At 37.4% G+C, this 17,805-nt stretch overlaps 3 protein-coding genes across 8 annotated transcripts in view; 2 read left to right on the top strand and 1 right to left on the bottom strand.

Annotated features, from left to right (window-relative positions):
* The first annotated feature begins 503 nt into the window (after positions 1–503).
* Positions 504–10,917, top strand: trip6 (thyroid hormone receptor interactor 6). Of its 4 annotated transcripts, none has more exons than XM_024288317.2 (11): positions 504–632; positions 1,083–1,123; positions 4,023–4,243; positions 4,867–4,976; positions 5,057–5,167; positions 5,232–5,813; positions 6,585–6,681; positions 6,762–6,931; positions 7,004–7,182; positions 8,134–8,254; positions 9,541–10,917. In XM_024288317.2, the coding sequence occupies exons 3-11, from the start codon at positions 4,039–4,041 to the stop codon at positions 9,670–9,672; spliced, it is 1,707 nt and encodes a 568-aa protein (XP_024144085.1). In that variant the 5' UTR covers positions 504–632; positions 1,083–1,123; positions 4,023–4,038; the 3' UTR covers positions 9,673–10,917. The 4 variants fall into 4 exon arrangements, with proteins under 4 accessions (XP_024144085.1, XP_024144086.1, XP_024144083.1 ...); XM_024288318.2 differs by having other exon boundaries at positions 5,054–5,167; positions 6,588–6,681; XM_024288315.2 differs by having other exon boundaries at positions 5,054–5,167.
* Positions 10,918–11,814: 897 nt separating this feature from the next.
* sst5 (somatostatin 5) lies at positions 11,815–13,027 on the bottom strand. The gene is made up of 2 exons (XM_024288735.2): positions 12,835–13,027; positions 11,815–12,757 (listed from the first exon to the last, which is right to left on the bottom strand). The coding sequence occupies exons 1-2, from the start codon at positions 12,961–12,963 to the stop codon at positions 12,560–12,562; spliced, it is 327 nt and encodes a 108-aa protein (XP_024144503.1). The 5' UTR covers positions 12,964–13,027; the 3' UTR covers positions 11,815–12,559.
* A 2,935-nt stretch (positions 13,028–15,962) lies between these two features.
* LOC112155656 overlaps positions 15,963–17,805 on the top strand; it is an 8,311-nt gene continuing 6,468 nt past the window's right edge. For 2 of the 3 annotated variants that reach the window (XM_024287445.2, XM_024287444.2), the window contains exons 1-2: positions 16,129–16,276; positions 16,373–16,425. In XM_024287445.2, coding sequence (XP_024143213.1) covers positions 16,239–16,276; positions 16,373–16,425 — 91 coding nt within the window. In that variant the 5' untranslated portion in view covers positions 16,129–16,238. Of the gene's footprint in view, positions 16,277–16,372; positions 16,426–17,805 lie in introns of all 3 variants that reach the window. The other variant, XR_002920823.2, reaches the window with a different exon arrangement.

Here is a 17,805-nt window from a genome sequence, read left to right as displayed (position 1 = left end):
TTATTTCTTAGATTATAATTGTATTTATATATTTATTTATTTATATTTATTTAGTATAATTTATACTGTTACTACGAGCAATTGTTACCCTTCAGCACTTGGATTGTTATTTGGTTAGTAATGAAGAAGTTGGAGAAATTAAAAAAAAATTGTCAAAAGAATTTTTACTTTTTATTCATGTATTTATTTATTTATTTATTTATTTATTTATTTATTTATTTAAGAGTTCTGACCTTAAGCTCAGAATGTATTTTTTCCACTCAGAATTCATTTTCCTTCGTTATTTTTTACATTTTAATGCCAGAAATCCGACTTTAATCTAAAAAAAAGTCAGAATTCTGACTTTAATCTCAACATTCATTTATTATTTATTTATTTATTTATTGTAGAATTTTTTGATTACGTATGAATTAAAAGGAAAGAAGGTCGAAAATCTATGAAGAAAACTCAATCAGAATTTGCTTTTTTTCCTATTTTGGCCCTTATCCTTTTCCGTAGAATTACTTTAACTTCAGATAAATAATTTTTTAAACTATGCACGCGCCGTTTGCGGGCACGCGCAAACCCCAACGTGACGTCACGCGTTGGGAATGTAGCGAGGAGCTGCTAAAGGCCTCTGGATCCGCGACAAAGTGGGTTTTATGCGCTTCAGCAGAAAGAAACTTTTCGGGGATGCCGTTCACGGACCACTGAACGTCTAAACCCAGCTGTGGGTCGTGTGTTTTGACGGCGTTTCGGTTTACAGGCGACGCTTTTCGCGTCGTTCTCCTGTTAGGTCGGGCTGAAAGTTAGCCTCGGGGTGAAATTTCGAGTTCATAACGGACCAAATTATTAGTATTATTTTAAGTTAATCAATTTTTGATTGAAGTTAGTCTGTGAATGTATGCCTTTTTTAAATTATCTTTATTTTTTTCCGTATTTAGTTACGTTAGTGTGTGACGCATTGACAGATTTGGACAGCTGCAGTATTTATTGGCAGGGGGGAAAAAATCGTTGTTTTTTTTTGTTTGTTTTTGTTTTTAAAGAAGTAGTTGGCCTTGTGTTTCTGCTTTGTTTTACTAATTTATTGTGTGTATTTGTAGATGAGACCGAAGAAAAGAAGACAGTAGCTTCACCGTAACAGGTAAGAAATGTCGATTTTCTTTTTTGTTTATTTGTAAAAAATATGCGCGTTTATTCCACTTTATTTGTCGTTAATTGTAATAATTTTTCATCGTTTATGGGTTTTAATGGTGTATTTTTAATAATACTGACTCAAAAGCTCACTTTAATCAAAATAGTGTTGAAACACTTTTCAGTGCTTTCAAAATAAAAGCCTCCATTTATGCTTAAACTGAACAGGATTTCGGACACAGTTTTGCCATAAGACTGTGTTTGAACGTTTTAAATACGCTTTTACTTTCTTTTTTGTTCTAAAGTCTTAACATTTAAGCTATTTTAGGTGTCTTTCCCCATTTAAGTTACCGGAAGTAGTATTTTGTTGCTATCTGTTGGCTCCTTTCATTCATTTTTGACCGTTTCTGTGCATCTTTAAAGCAGAAAAAAAATGTGAGTCCGACCTCATCAGATGATTCGTTATGCAAGTCTTATAGATAGAACAACTGGCTTTAATCCGCAGACTGATGAAACTCCTGGGATTAATTTTCCAGCCCAGCCAGCCTGGGATTTGAGAGTATGTTCATACAGATTCAATCAGATTCTCCTTGGCTGGTCGATATCCTGCAAAGATGCAGCAGACGGTTGTTATGGCTGCATGGTGACGAGCAAAATAGTCCAGCAAATAACAGTAAACAAAAGGCTGAAGGATTTTTTTGTGGAGCAATGTGTTAAAGTGTGGCTTCATCATCCGCTCATCCGTCATTATAATCCTCTTAGCTGCAAAGATGGACCCACAGCCTATTTACAATCAGTCTGAGAGGTTTATTTATTTTTCCACATCAACAATACTTTGGCTTGATGAACCTGCTGATTGCCACAGTACAGACTTAAAAAAAATTGTATCTTCAGTTTAAAAGATTTCTGGTTAATTTACCCTGAAGTTAAATGTATTTCTTGCTGTTATGCTTTATTTAAAAATACTTTTAAAGGTTAAATACGCCATATTATGCCTTTATTAATGTTATTTACTTTAACACCACCATTAGTTGCCATGTCAATGCTAGCATTGACTGTATATGAGAACTGGACAGAGTGAGTCCAACTAAATAAAATCACTTCAATCGGCATTTTTTCTTAACTATACGTTATTGAAACTAGAAATCATCAGGAAGCAAGGATTAGTTCGAGTCAACATTTCTATGGCAACCACTTGCCAATCAGGAGTTAGTTTGTTGGAAGGCCACGCCCCTAACAGTGAAAGTAATCATACTTTTTTTGAGGCATGTGATTGGTCAGTTTCACACAGTATATAATTAAAAATTAGGTTTATGAATATAAAAAAAGTATCATTCTAGCAAATAGAATGACTGATTAGTAGCTGTTTATTTCTCAAAAGAAGTCTATGTGATTTTAGCTTCTTGGAGCCAAACGGCTCTCACTCACTCCAGTTCCCATAAACAGACAGAAAATTTGAATATAACCCAATTCCTTTATCCTTTCTTCCTCCGCCTGTTTCAATCTGTTTGGAATCCAACCCCTTACCACTACTAAACTTGGTCTTTTCTGATTGGCTACCTCCTTAGTGTCATACGGTTGCTGCGATTTAATTGGTTTGTTGCTTACAAACGCGACCCATTTCCAGGTTTCTTTGTTCTAAAGAAACCATATCATTTATTTGCCAACAAAATGGGATAACTAGAAGTCATGTGATCATCGGAACATGCTTTAGTCCAATAATATATATCACAATATACCAAAATAAAGTATATTTTCAGTTAATCTCTGAAAAAAAATATCAATACTACTTACTTCTCTCTGACCTTCTCTTTTCAAGTAAGATGTAACTGAATTGTCTTAAATGAGAAACTTTTTTTTAAAAGTGCACAAAAGTTTTAAGTTTCTTTGTAGGAAATATATTTTTGCACAAAAGTTCAGCAATAAAAGCAAATACAAGAGACAGAAGAGAAATGGAACGATAGACACTTTTCTATCACCCACTTTTGGAACATCTGGATGAATCAAGAAGTTGTGATATAACTTGTGCTAAGCAGTGAAGATGGATACATTTCATCGAGTCATTGCTGAGAAATCTGTGGCCTCCTTTGCTTATCATAGACAAAGATTTACAGGCATCAAGGCTTTGAAATGTACAAGCTTCAACAAGGTCTTTTAAAAGAAGGCTAGAAAGAAAAGGAAACATTTGTGAGGAATGTCAGATTTTAACCTTTAGATCCTATTCAGTAAAAATCACATTATGACAAATTATTTCGATCAAAAACTTCTTTATGAATAGTATGTAAATTAAACTTTTCTAAGATCCTAAATAGATTATTTTTCACATTTTTCTGTGTTTCAGTGTTCCTAACATTTCAAATCAATGCACTGAAACTGAACACGTTAGCTTGTCGTCCTTTGTTCACTCGATGTCCTAAAACCATCAGGTGCAAGTCGGCCCTTCGACAGCTCGGCTTTGAGGCTCCGGCGTCTTTATCCCGCCGAAAGTAAATGACACATTGTTGTGATGCAGGTGTTCACAAATGCATATTATTACACAACATTTCCTGCCCCCGGTTTAGTCTCGGTTTCAAATGGAATTGCATGATAGTGCAGTGTAAATAGCCAAACACAATAACTATTGTGGTGGACAGCACAGATTTGCACCTGCTGGTTTGTGTGTGTGTTTGTGTGTGTGTGCTGGAGGTTGTTTGTGTCTCAGAGCTCGCTGGAAACTTCTGAACGTTAAATTTACTCCTCAACATCATCTGTATTGTTTGCTCCGTCTCCATAGGAAACAAAGGCGGAAGCTTCCCGTGGTTTCCATTGGTTACCTGTTATTTACAAACACACAAGAGTTGCTTCCAAATAATGTGGATTGAAGCTAAAATGCACAGATGAACTTAAAACCTTGCCTTTCCTGTCCTCAGAACGCAGAACTCTGCCATGTCCGGTCCCACCTGGCTGCCCCCGAGAAACCTGGACAGCCCCGAACGTGCCATCCCCCACATGTCCCACTCCTCCTCCGGGGCAGCAATCTACCGCGCCCCCAACAAAAAGGCCATGTCAGACTTCAGGGCAAAATATGGTCCGTACGACCAGAACGGAGTGGGCGGGCTCACCAACAGGTACATGGCGACTGGAGCCACAGGTAGGAAAGCCCGCCTCGAGTTGACATCTGAATTTAGATTCACTGTCATTTTTGTGTGTTAGTTTGTAACTTTAATCTTGCTGAGTTGTTGTTTTTGAACGAGGAAATAATGAAAGAACAGGAAGATGTTCTAAGATCATTCATAAAACTCTTTTCTTGATTAAAATATCCATCAAGGAGAATAAAATAATCTTTTTTTCTTTGGATTAATAGAAACAAATATCGGATTTTCAGAAAAACCTAACTTGTAAATGTCTCTTTTATATGTAAAAAGAAGCTCTGTAAGTCTCAGTGTGTCTTTGTATCATCTGACAGTTTGATATGAGCAACATTTCTCCGCAGGACGTCCTGATTCGATCATGTGATCAGAATTTGGGCCCAAAAAGAGCCAGATCAGCCATTTTAGTTTTGAACCTTTATTCTGTATCTAAACAAATATCCAAAAGTTAACAACTTTAACAAATTCAATAGTTTCATTGCCTTTTCTTGAAAACCAAAACTGGTTTTAACAAAATAAAAGCATGCTGTAGTGCTTCATTTAAACTGCAAACTTTTTTAAAAACTTTTTTTAATGTCTGCTGCCGTTCAAGTGTTGCTGACCGCAGCTCTTCTCCAACTTAAAGGTGCTCCAAGTCATCATCCAACAAACGATCGCTATTATTCTCCTCCGCCTCCTCCTGGCCCCAAAGAGGACCGCAGCTGGAGCCCCCGTGTGGACAGCTACGATCTGATGGTGGGGGACATTTCTGATCACACAAAAAAAGTTAACAAAAGTGCTTTAAGATTCAATGTGCGTGTTGATGTTTTTAGCAGCTTCCTCCTGAGAAGACGGGCAGCTATCACTCCAAGATCGACGCCGACATCGACTCCCTGACCGGCATGCTGGCTGATCTGGACAGCCACCCGCAGGACTCCAGCTCTCAGGTTGGGACGGGAAAGCGGACTCGAACGCACGAACGATCAGTCTTAACGTTCCGCCTCTCCACAGCTCTACGACAACGTGCCTTACAACAAATACGTATCAGGGGAACACTACAAGCCTCAGCACCAGAGACCAGTCCCTCCTCAGGGTCAGCCGTCCATGGGCTACGCCCCCCACCCTCAGAACCAGTACCACCCGGCTCCTCCGTATCCCAGCAAGCACCAGACCCCTCCCTATTCCCACCAGCAGGACTACTACCCATCCTCCACCCCCAAACCCTACCCCCAGCCCGTCCCGGCCTCCTACACCACCGCCTCCACCCCCACCGGGCCCAGGTTCAGCGTGCAGGTGAAGACGGCGCAGCCCGTCACCTACTCCCAAACGGGGAGGCAGGCTGAGCAGGCGTACACTCCGCCGCCCCCTCGCCAGCACCCGTCACGGCCTCCCGCCCAGATCCAGGCGGCGCCGCAGGGCTGGTACCCGCCGCACTCTAACGCACAGGTACAGGAGATGCAGCCTGACGCCGCCTATAAGGGCGGAGTCTCAGGTTCTGTGGGGCGGGTCAGCCAGATCCAAATGTCCAAGAGAGGAATGGAGAACAACCAGACCGGACCAGGAGCCGCTCAGAGTCCCGCGTATCAGTCCAAGGTAGAAACTCACATTTTTCACTCAAACTTTTTACAGTTAGAAGAATTTCTGTGCCTTTTAGCAAAAATGTGACCCCCGCCACCTACTTGAAAACTCAACAAAGTTTGCTCCCACCTAGGACCCGGTGAAAATGAATTTTCAGCATAGTGAACGACCCCCCCCCCCCTTCCCCCAAGGCTATGACATCACGGCGAGCAGAAACATAATAAATGAATGGGCCAAAAATTGCCTATGGAGCCACAAAAACATATTTTCAAAACACACTAACAAAACCAAAACACGCGTGTCGGGGATATCCAAGGAAACTTTTGAAATTATTATGGGATGGCCACACAGCCTACAGCTTGGCGGCCATTTTGTGGCAAAGTCTGCGTTTTGGCAATTTTCACTTATGGGAAAATTAGCCTTTTGTTTGAGCGATTTTCACGAAATTTCCCACACACGCCACCAGCTGAAGTCTACAATGACCCCTGGAGTTCTGTTGACCTTTGACCCTAGGAAGAGGCCGTTGTCTTGATTTTAAAGAAGAAAACACAGTTAGTAGCAGCTACAAAACTTATCGTTTTTCTTCAGTCGTTTCTGAGCTTCTCGGGCGTCATCAGGTAACGAGGGCGGCGATTGCATGTAGAGGTGGGTGGCGAGGGCAGGTAGCGCCTGTGGGTCATACAACGCTGCTCGTGGCTTTAATTTATGATCAGTTTTTGTTAAAGTCATTAGATTAATTGGGAATAATTTGTCAAAAGCTTCTTGGCGTTTCTTCTTTTTGACCAGCAGGGGGCAGCAACGATGAGGCCAGAGGAGGAGCTGGATCGCCTCACCAAGAAGCTGGTTTATGACATGAATCACCCTCCTGCAGAGGACTATTTTGGTAAGAGGAGCAACAAATACGACGATGATTGATCGAAGGTAATCAATTGAACCATGTGGACTTGTGCTGCACACGAACAGGTCGCTGCGCCCGCTGTGGGGACAATGTGGTTGGCGACGGCAGCGGCTGCATCGCCATGGAGCAGGTGTTCCACGTGGAGTGCTTCACCTGCATCACCTGTCACACGCGGCTTCGAGGGAAGCCGTTCTACGCACTCGAGAAGAAGAGCTACTGCGAGAGCTGTTACATTGTAGGTGAAAGACCCCGCCCACTCTTGCTCCGTCCGACTGCGTGATCATGACGATTGTGTGTTGTTTTTCAGAGTACGTTAGAGCGCTGCTCCAAATGCTCCAAGCCCATTCTGGACCGCATCCTGCGGGCCATGGGGAAAGCGTACCACCCTCGATGCTTCACCTGTGTGGTCTGTAACTGCTGCCTGGACGGCGTGCCGTTCACCGTAGACGCCACATCTCAGATACACTGCATAGACGACTTCCATCGGTGCGTTCAGGATGTTCTTTTTACTGAATCCATCAAATCTGATCTTCTAAAGCTAATTTAATTAATTGTAGATGAAAAAAACAACTTTATTTTGTTGTTTTAACTTCTCTTAATCTTATGAACTTTACAGCACAAAGATTTTAGATCCAGGAGTTTTCCATTTTCTTCTATTTAGACTGACGTCTAAACAGAGTATTTGGCATACAATAAGAGAAAAAAAAAATTTACAAGAATATTCATAAAATTATAAGAAAAAAGTCATCATTTACAAGGATAAACTCAGAATTATGATTAAAAGTAAAGTTACAATTTCATAACTTAAACATTGAGGATTAATTGAATACATATGAGTCAAAATCCTGTTCAAACCATACAGTAAAAATGTATATGTTTTAGTATGAAAGATGTGATAAATTACGTAATAACACTGACTTATTTTAAGTATAAAGACATAGAAAAGAGTTTTCAGAATAAGAAGCTCCTCCTACAAGGACTGGATTCTAGCAGACATGCCATGAAGCCGTACGTAGTTTAGCTGCAGAGGTCCAAATGCATTATGGGACATGTATTCCTTAATCTATATCTTATAGATTGATGATAAGGTCGCCACATAATATGGATTGAGGCTTAAACCTCCAACTATATCTTCCATAAAAGTTTCTTCCTTGTAAATTACAACCTTGTCTCATAGTATTGTGACTTTATTCTAGTAAGTTTTACTTTTTATTCATACTTTTAGGACTCTATTCTCATATGTTAATTATCTTTCTTTCTTTTATGGTAACCCTGATACTGACCCTAGTGCACACACTGTAGACTGGCTAGTTGCCCTGTGGGCTTCTGGGTAGTTGGTGGGATTTTACTGAAGTCGACATGTCTTTTACAGCTACCACATACTTCACCTGAATTCAGTCTCTTCTTTTTCTTCTTTTGCACGTATGTATTTTATAGGAAATACGCCCCTCGCTGCTCAGTGTGTGGTGAACCCATCATGCCTGAACCTGGACAGGAGGAGACTGTCAGGATCGTCGCTCTGGATCGTAGCTTCCACGTCAACTGCTACGTCTGTGAGGTATCACTGCTGAACAATCAATACTGAATCCACTCAATTAGATTTACAGTTCAAAGCCTTTTTAGTTTTTAAAGCTCCTTTCATGATGACTTTTATGAACCTAAATGGTAGCTGTCTTTATAGAAAACGAACAAAATCATTATCAACAATGATCTGGACCACCATATTTTCTTCTATAGGGTGCACCAGATTAATGAGGCGCACCGTAAATAAATTATTTCTCACATTTATTTGAATGAACGACCTAAAAGGAGCATTAAGCGAGACAGAGTCCGAGATGTTATTATATCACAGTAATTCTAGAACAGGGGTCGGCAACTTTTAACAGTAAAAGAGCCATTTGGACTAGTTTTGTACTGATCAAAACCTAGAAGGAGACGTATACATTTACTTTAGCCTTTAAGAAATTTGGATCATTCATTACCATTAAAAAAATATGAATTATTCCTATTTTTTGGCATGATCAAAAGCAAAAATATAAAAAGAAACTAGCATCTCTCACAATGTTTTACCTTTTACCTTAGTAGATGCTGAATTAGCCAAAAAGCTAGCTCTTTGCTTAATTACTAGCTAACCTCCAAAATAGACTATCATTCCTCAGTAAACTAAATTGGTCAAAATGTTAGCCTGTTGCTAAAATAGAAGCTAAACTCCAAATTAGCCAAAAAATCTCCGTAGATAAGAAATTAGCCTAAAACTTTAGCTTATCGCTAATTTTTTAGCTAACTCAGTAAAGGCCAAACTAGGCAAAAAAAAAGCTAACTTGTTGCTTAATTACTAGCTAAACTCCAAAATAGTCTACAATTCCTTAGTAAACTAAAGTACCGGTACATAAATTAAAAAATTACTATTTAATTTTTCTAACAAAACAAAAAGAGTCTCACAGGCTACACGTTAGCAACATTAGCATATTTACAAAAACTCTCATTCTGGCTTTTAACACATAAAAGCAGACTGATACCGCTAAAACAAACATTACTGTGACTACACTAACATCAAATCTTATTAGCAATATATAAAAAAACAGTTTGACACTGCTACACGTTAGCCGCATTAGCATGTTCACAAAAACACCCAACCAAACATTTTGACCGAGCTACGTTTACCTCACAAAATTGCTTAAACATTAGTAAGAACAACCAGAATTAATCCATATATATATATTGGACGTTATACGACGATATATATTTTATATATTGTGATTTAAAGTGCGTCTCATAGTGCAGAAACCCCACCTGCCTCTGAAACAATGGAGCTGCAGTGACTGAAACCTCCCTGTCTGTCAGGAATGTGGCCTCCTGCTGTCGTCTGAGGGCGAAGGTCGCGGCTGCTACCCACTGGACGGCCACATCTTGTGCAAGAGCTGCAGCGCTCGCCGCATCCAGGACCTGTCGGCCAAAATCTCCACCGACTGCTAACCGATTTACAGCATCGATCGCACAAAAACGACAACCTCTTGTTCTGTTTTTGTCTGTTACTGAAATGAAAAGTGTCAATTTGTGCAGCTCTAAATTAATGTTACTTCTGAAATTAGGAGATTTAAAATGCAATAAGGTTTGTTTTTGTTTCTGTTTCCTATGGTACATTGTCTATCATGTTCAGTATTAGTAGCCTGACCTGCAGGCAGCTTGGGCTCCATCTTCCCCACACCGTCGGTACTGCACATCACTGATCTAACGGATGAGGAGTGGAGAGAAATCCACGTTTCAATTTGTCTCATTTTCTTTTTTTTTCTTCTCATAATGAATCAAAGCTCAAAACTGCCTCTTTAAAGCATTAATCAAAGCACACAAAACAACAAACTGTGATTGTACAGCACACATGAATTGCAGGGTTTAATCAGCTCCCAGGAGTTTTACTTTGAAAGGATTTCTCCTTCAAAGCAGCATCACGGAGCGAGAAATGAAGACAAAAGGAATGTGTGAAATTACTTTTTTACAATTTGAATCAAACAATGAGGAGACGTTCACCATCTACTTTAGTTTTTCCTCCGGTGTTTGATTATTTGATACTTGACTGTTACGTTTCTGATGGTGCAATGAAGAGAAACGCTTCTAAAGGAAACAGGGTGTAGGACACTCCTGAAGCCTTTGTGCCATTTAGATTAAAAAAAAAGATTGAAACCATTTTTAGTTAAATGAGAAAAGGCACCCAATTTAAAAGGGACGATTTCATTTTTCTTAGAATCGTATTTGTTTACTTATGAGATGGATTGTGCACTCCTGGAGCGACAGTATTTGTCTTTTCCGTCCACGTTTAGCTAAAGGGCTACGTCCTTATCAAAAGGATCTCATTGGGTTTCAGTTTCGAACTGGATTTACTGTGAATTCACCTTTTTCTCATCACCTGAAAACAATCCTCCTTCCTGCTGTAATCTAATCTGTAATCTCTCTGCCATCACTCCTGATATCAGACCATTTATGTCTCTCTGTTCATTTATTTATCCTAAATGTTCATTTTAGACTTTAGGTCTTTAGGGGGGGATTCCTCTGCCTGCAGCACAAGATAATCTACTTTAATCCTGTTTTGTCCTGGATACATGTCATTTTAAAGAAACTAATAGTTAGATAAATGAATGTCAACATATGTGAACTCCAGAGTGGAGTTTGCTCCTAATTCAGATTGTAGAATTGTACTTCAATATTAAAGAATAAGCAAGTTGATGGGTGTTGTATCTTTTCTTGTCAAATGAAACCTGATTTTCTACAAGATTATTCAGCTAATGATCCGAGATTATATGTTGATAATATAGGATTTAGTTAACTAGTGTATTTATTATTTTACATATACGTTCCTAACCTGAATTACTCAAATCAATGAATAGCTGCTTTGGTAATTTAGCCTTTAAAAACACAAAACTTTATTAATAAACATTAAATTAACAAAAAACGGAAAAAAACTTTGAATAAATAGTTTTTTGCTTTTGTTAAATTTTAATTAAATTGTTATCTATGTCTAGATTTTATTAATCAGAGTAAAATGATGTAAAATGGTTGAATCTGCTGTCAGAGTGAATTTATTTTGTCCAGTTAGGAGAGGCTAACATGGAGGGGGTCATCTGGACCCCGCAGCACAACGATTAAAGTACACCAATGTTTTCATGTTTATATTCAATAGAATAAAAAGTAAAAACTCAAATCGTATTGATGAAAATATCATTTTTCACTTTCTTGCATTTTTAATTTAAGTAAATCTGATGCTGATTTGACACGGAATGTCTTTTATTTTGAAAGGATTTGTGTGTACTGCTGTTAGGAGTAAAATCATAATAGTTGCACACACAAAAAAAGAACACGACTGTTGAGATTTTATCGCTTTAAATATTTAAAAGCTTTTTTTTTATATAAATCAATGGCCACAAAAACAAAATTTAAGTTGATTTTTTTTTTATTCTGTAAGAAATTGGACCAAACGGCTCTAAAGGTTAAAGGTTGTAGACTGACTTAGACTCTGCAACTTGACCGTCTAAATAACTTTATTTGTGACAAACGTTCAAAGTACGACAACTTTTCTTGTTCTAATGTTACCTTTACCGGTTATGCATGTATTTGTTTTATTTATTTCTCTCCATCATGAATTTTTTTCACATTTCAAAAGTTTATTTAATTTCTTCCTTGAAGCCTGATCCCCCAGAGTTGTTATGACACACGAATTTCCCCACAGTGAGATCAATAAAGTTTATTGACTGATGTATTTACATGTGACCAAACTGATGGAAATTTATATAGAAGAAGGTTGGCAAATGAGAAGAGCAGTGTTAACAGCATTACAAATGAAAGGATCAGAAATATGTTATTTTTTTAAAATTCATTTCAAAATAAAAGTTTTGTTATGTTTGCAATCCGGAAAGAAGATTGATGATTTCTTAATCTTTGTCAAAAATAAGAGTAATATTGACTCAAAAATTGGGAGGTGGAGCCTAACGGTAACTCTAACCCCGCTCTTTGACAGTCACCTCCAGGTTTATTTTGGCATATATTTTAAATCATAATTAAGCCGTCATGTCCAAAGTGTTTAAATCAAATGTTTTTATGTTTTTTTATGCTTGCATCAAGTGTTCGTTTGGTTAAATTTTGTTTCTGATTTGACAATTTAAGTTTTCTTTTGTATTTTTGTCCTGAATCTTTATTCAACAAAAGTATCACAGGCGTTAAAAATAGACTTATCTCTTAGTGATGGATAGAAGTTGCAATAACAGACGTTTCACTTTGGAAATTTATTTTGAAAACTCATCCTTACTACTGTTTACAGCGTCTCACTTCTGCAGTAAAGCGTCCCGAGTGGTTTTCTGGGTGGACTGGAGTGTCAGCAGGAGGTGAAGGTCTTCCAGAAGAAGTTTCGACAGCCCGCCTTGCGCTCCCTTTGAGTGAAGCGGACGTGCCTCCTCCTCACCGGCCTCTTCCGTCCTCCCAGCTCCTCTTCCTCCAGCTCCTGCAGCATCTCCTCTCCTCTCAGGGCCACCAGCTCCAGCACCAACTTCAGCAGCAGCAAGCAGGTCGGATCCTGGAAGACCCACAGTTTGGGGAATGGGTTTCTGTTGAGGTTAGAAAAGAAAAATAAAGAAAGGAGCTGTAGCTCACCTCACTTTTGAGGAGCTGGAGGTGTTTGGTTTGTGAGGGCGAGTTCCTCTGTGGAGCTCCGCTGACGCACGCCGCCAGCAAGGACAGAGCCAACGCTGCGAGGAGCATCTGCACCTGAGAGCCCAACATCTCCACAAACTGATGCTCGCTGGACGACGACGAGGACTTTTAAAGCAATCGATGAACCTCCTCCTCCTCCAGATTGGTGGAGGCCTGTGGCGTGCCTCCTTAAGGTCATCCTCAACAAACTTGAAATCTTGCTCTTGTTGGACTGCATATTGTTTGTGAAAAATGCTTCTAGACACCAGAAAAAGTCAAAAACTTGATGCTTTTGCAGCGTGGTGGCAGGAGTCCAATCACAGCTGAGGAGCTGCACGCTGTGCTGTTAATGACTCAAATGTTAATGAGGGGGACGCTCCCCGCTCCGCCATCACCTCCCATCAGCGAAAGGAAGGAGAAGTCACTCTTTAAATGTCAGCCTGAGAGGAGAAAGTTTTTTACTGAAGCCCTGGAGGAAACTGCAGCTCTCCTGTGGATGATGCTTCAGTAACCCTCACTGACTCCATCTTCAGGATTGTGGAGGCCAAACCATCAACCTGTAGGATTCCTTTTCCACTTTAACCCTCAATTTGGGGTCACAATGAACTGAATTCAGTGTAGATCCTTAACCAAAATTCTTCACATTACTATTTTGGCAGAAGGAGGCCAAACTCTCAGTTTCCCTGTGCCTGTCTCTAGTCTGGATAAAATGCAGACGTGTCATAAAGGATAAAAACAACAACAAAAAAACACTTGGAATGGAAACCATTTTTTATTTTTTTTTAATCATCCATCTACAAAAGTGATAGAATAGCCTTCATCTAGTGTTGTTGTTTTGAGGTCATCTTCTTGCTTCTTTGATGGACATCCACTAGAATTATACCTGCACCTCTCAGTCAACCTTGAACAAAGTGTTTAAAGTGCTTAAATGCAACACCCCACCATGCTTCTCTCTTAAATTCTACCAATTCTATTATCTCCTTCATACATTTTTATTTGCTTAAAATTGTTTTCCTCAATTCTGGATTGACCCTTCAACACCTGAAGCCGCTTTTCTCCTTCAAAATCTTCTGGAATTACGTTGATCGTGTTAAAAATTAAAACATTACAGTAAATTAAAGAACATAAACACTGGAGTTCCAGCGTGAAACAGCATACGGCGTACAGGGGTTGAAGATAAATTTGATTTATAATCCATATTTATGTTTTATATATTTCCCTATAACTCTAGTCCTTAGATAGTGCGTCAAAAACAACTGATTTCTGTTTAGGTGCAGAAAGTTATATTGTTATTTTTTGGACACAAATCTGTGTTTTTCGAGTCATTTTCCGACCATTCCAAGACAAAGTTTTTCTAAGTGTGTTTTTCCCTGAAAGACATCAACCAATTGGTGTACTCGGTGCTAAACCAGGAACAAAAAGAACAGTTTTAAATTAAAAAAAACTGTTTTTGTCCAAATTCCATGTTTCTTTCTCATTCGAGGTTGCTTGCAAAACATTTCAAGCCTCTGCTCCTCTGTCACCCAAGTCAAAAAGTTTGCCCACCCCAGATCTAGAAAATATATCTTAATCATTACAAAAATTATGTTCTTTTATAGCAACAACAAAAACATTAGCATGTCGCTTGGGTTTAAATTTTTAAAAAATCATCCAGTGAAAAATTAAATCTCCACAAAACAATCTATGGTACTTTTTCAGAAAATACTTGTAGAAAATAAATGAATACATACATAAATAATGAATTTAAAAAGATTATGCATATACATATTTGGGGGTGTAACAATTAATCAATTAATCGATTTATATTTAATCCAATCAATGGAAAACTTCACTGTTCAGTACCAGGTATGTATCTCTGAGTCACTCTGGTTGAATTTTTAGTTAAAGATGTCCTGGATGGATTTTAGGTCAGTGAATCGGATTGTTCAAAATGAATCAAAATCGACTCTGAATTGTATCTTTAACTACAAATTATGACATGAATCGATGTTAAAATTGTATATTTATTATTGTATATTTAAAAAGGTAAATGTGATCATTTTTTCTCAAATGTGGTAGAAATCTGTAATTATGAATCTAAACCTTTGCATTTTTTACTGTTTTAAACTGCTGTGAATTAAAGCGGTGTCTCATCAGCACAGAAGTGAGTTTCACCTCCTTAATTCTTACACACAGGACGACCTTTTCCATCCTAATTATCCACAGGCGTTAATGATTCTTTACTCTTTTCTCAGGAGTAGAAGATGAAGAGGAAGCAGGCGTCCCGCTGTGCTGCAGTGGACTAAAAGGACAGGACTTGAACGCTGACATGATCGCATCTCTGCTGCGGAAATACCGCCTCCACCACAACAGGAAATGTTGTCATTGTGCCTCACGCACTGCTGATAAATTATCTTGTAATTTCTCAAGGTAAGAGGGCCACACATTTTATAAAAGAAGAATTATTTGTCTTTGTTTTAAAAGGCGAAGCTGCAGATAAAACTCTCCTCTGTTTACTCCTGAAATAAAAAAAAAAATTATTTCTTTTTTAAAAATGCAAAAGAAACATTTTACAAATGATGTAGAACTTAAATAATATTTTGAAATTAAATAATGAGGTGTAACTATATATTACGTATTTAAAATAGTAAATGTGAATTTATAAAAATTTCTACGGTGTTTTCTAACAGTAACATGTGATCGGTTTATATTTCACAAATGTTGGATATCAAATTATGGATTTTTTGTTTTGGATTGTTTCTCTTTGTATACCTGCTTTTAGTGTTAAAGTTGATCTTTTTCCATTTTATGCAGTTTCAAGCAATTCATTAATTGCATTAATTTCCAATTTTGGAGCTGTTAATGTGGTTTTCTGTGTCCTTTTGCTTACCTGATAGTTTGATACTCTAATAAACATCATGTCATAACATAATCTGACCGCTGGATGTCGCTGTGGGACATCAAAACTGTCATATTTCAACCTTTGATTTATCTCATTTTTCCCAACAAACGCTATATTTTACTCAACAATTTCTCAAAATAAATATATATCGTATATAATATTAGTATATTATAAATGTTACTGTTATATTTATTACTAAATGTAATTGAAAAGAACTCAGGAGGACTTATTGGCAGTGGTGCTAATTAGCATTTTTTTCTTTGGTTTAATAAATGTTTAATGTAAGTATATTTAGAATTTTTTTTCACATTAGGTTTTTTTCCTAACTTTCATAAACGATATTTTAACATTGCCAGTAACTATAGAAAAACAAATAAATAATAAATAAAATGTTAAAAAGCTAATAAGCTAGCAGGTGTGACGTCATAGCATTAGGAGAACGTAAACACAGCTTTCAGGTCGACTTGGTTTGAATCATTTTGCCATGAAGATGACGAAAAAAAATGTACAAACACTGTATAGGTGAGCTTCTTTGTTAATATTATTTATTTATTTGTTTTAATAAAAAGTGGTTCAGGTGTTTCTACCTGGACTTAATTGTGTTTTGTGTTTTTTCAGTGTCTTTCTGCTCCTGGCCTTTCAGTTTTGTGCTAGCAGTCGATTGTCGACAGGTAAGAAGAGCAGCTAACAGCTAAAGATATCAGAACTTTTCACTGTCTGGAAAGGCTGATATTAATTAATAAAATATAAAAAAAATACAAATGAAATGTATTTGGCTAATAATATAAATCACAAGGCCGCGTTCGTTAAGTCTTTTGAATTTTCAGAATAAGCTCAACATTTGAAGCTAGCACTGTGAATTTAACAAAATAAAAGTTTCAAGGTTCAAGGCTACAAGAGCTAAAACGGAAATAGTTTAAAAACCACAGAAAAAAATTATAAAAATGTTTTTAAAAAAATGTTTTAAGTCTACTGTGAAATTTGTAAATATGTTTAAATAATTTGTTTTTAAAAACTCAACACACCAGCATTGAAAAAATAAGTTTTAGCAACTTGTTTGATTTTCTAATTTAAGTCATTTATTATATTGCAATTTAATTGTGTCTTTTGGCTGTTTTAATACAAGAGCTGGGCTTGTTTATTTTTCTGTGAGATATTATGTAACATAAATAAAAACTATACATTTTATTGCTTTGCAAGACAAACATTTCAAAGATTGTTCACATTTTTTTTTATTTTAACTATGATAATTTTATGTAGTTTTAATATTTTTCTACAAAACTCAATGCGGGTCTAGATTTCCTTGAGTTTACCTCTTTGCACCATATGTCGCTAATTCAGAAAAAGTATTTTTTCGTGGAATTTTCTTGATTTAGCAACATCCAAAAGGGAAAAAATAAAATAATATAAGTTTTTTCATTATTGGAAATACATTAAGGCATGAAGGGGCTAAACAGATAAAACTGAAATCTTTGTTGGCACCAAATCCGCATCTTTTAGAGTCCGATCATCTTTTTGATCTGTTAAAAAAATCATTCTTAGTGATGTTTTCATTATGATTTGCCATTTCTAGCCAAAATTAAAAAAAAAATCTTGTTTTTTTGGTCTCATGCTGTCTTGATATCATCCTCCGTAGCACTCTGATCATTCAAATTTCAGATTAATAACCTCAATGCACTTTGCCACCCCTCCATTCTGCCGTTGTCACTTCCTCTATGGTCTTCCACTAAACATCCTCCAGTTGGTCCAGGACTCATCATCAGCACAAAGACTCCTCATTCCCACTACATTAACCCCATTTTAAAATAACTTCTCTGAATCCTTCTTCATTCCAGAATTCAGTTTAAAATACTTGCATACATGCTTTTTTCTGTCAAGTTTTTCATAATTTTGTTGCTAAATCATCCTTTTTTTCCCCCAAATTGTAATAGTTTTTTTTATGTGGGTTTTTGTGTTTTTTTAATTAATTTTTTTATTACTGGAGTGAAACTTTAAACTGTGTTTCAGGAGCATTTCAGACCAGATGTCTTGAGCGTCACTTCTGGCTTTCT

The sequence above is a fragment of the Oryzias melastigma genome, linkage group LG18 (genome assembly GCF_002922805.2).
Source record: "Oryzias melastigma strain HK-1 linkage group LG18, ASM292280v2, whole genome shotgun sequence".
In the NCBI taxonomy this organism is placed as follows: domain Eukaryota; kingdom Metazoa; phylum Chordata; class Actinopteri; order Beloniformes; family Adrianichthyidae; genus Oryzias; species Oryzias melastigma.
The sequence above is the reverse complement of the archived record's forward strand: the minus strand, read 5'-3'. Positions and strand labels throughout refer to the sequence as shown.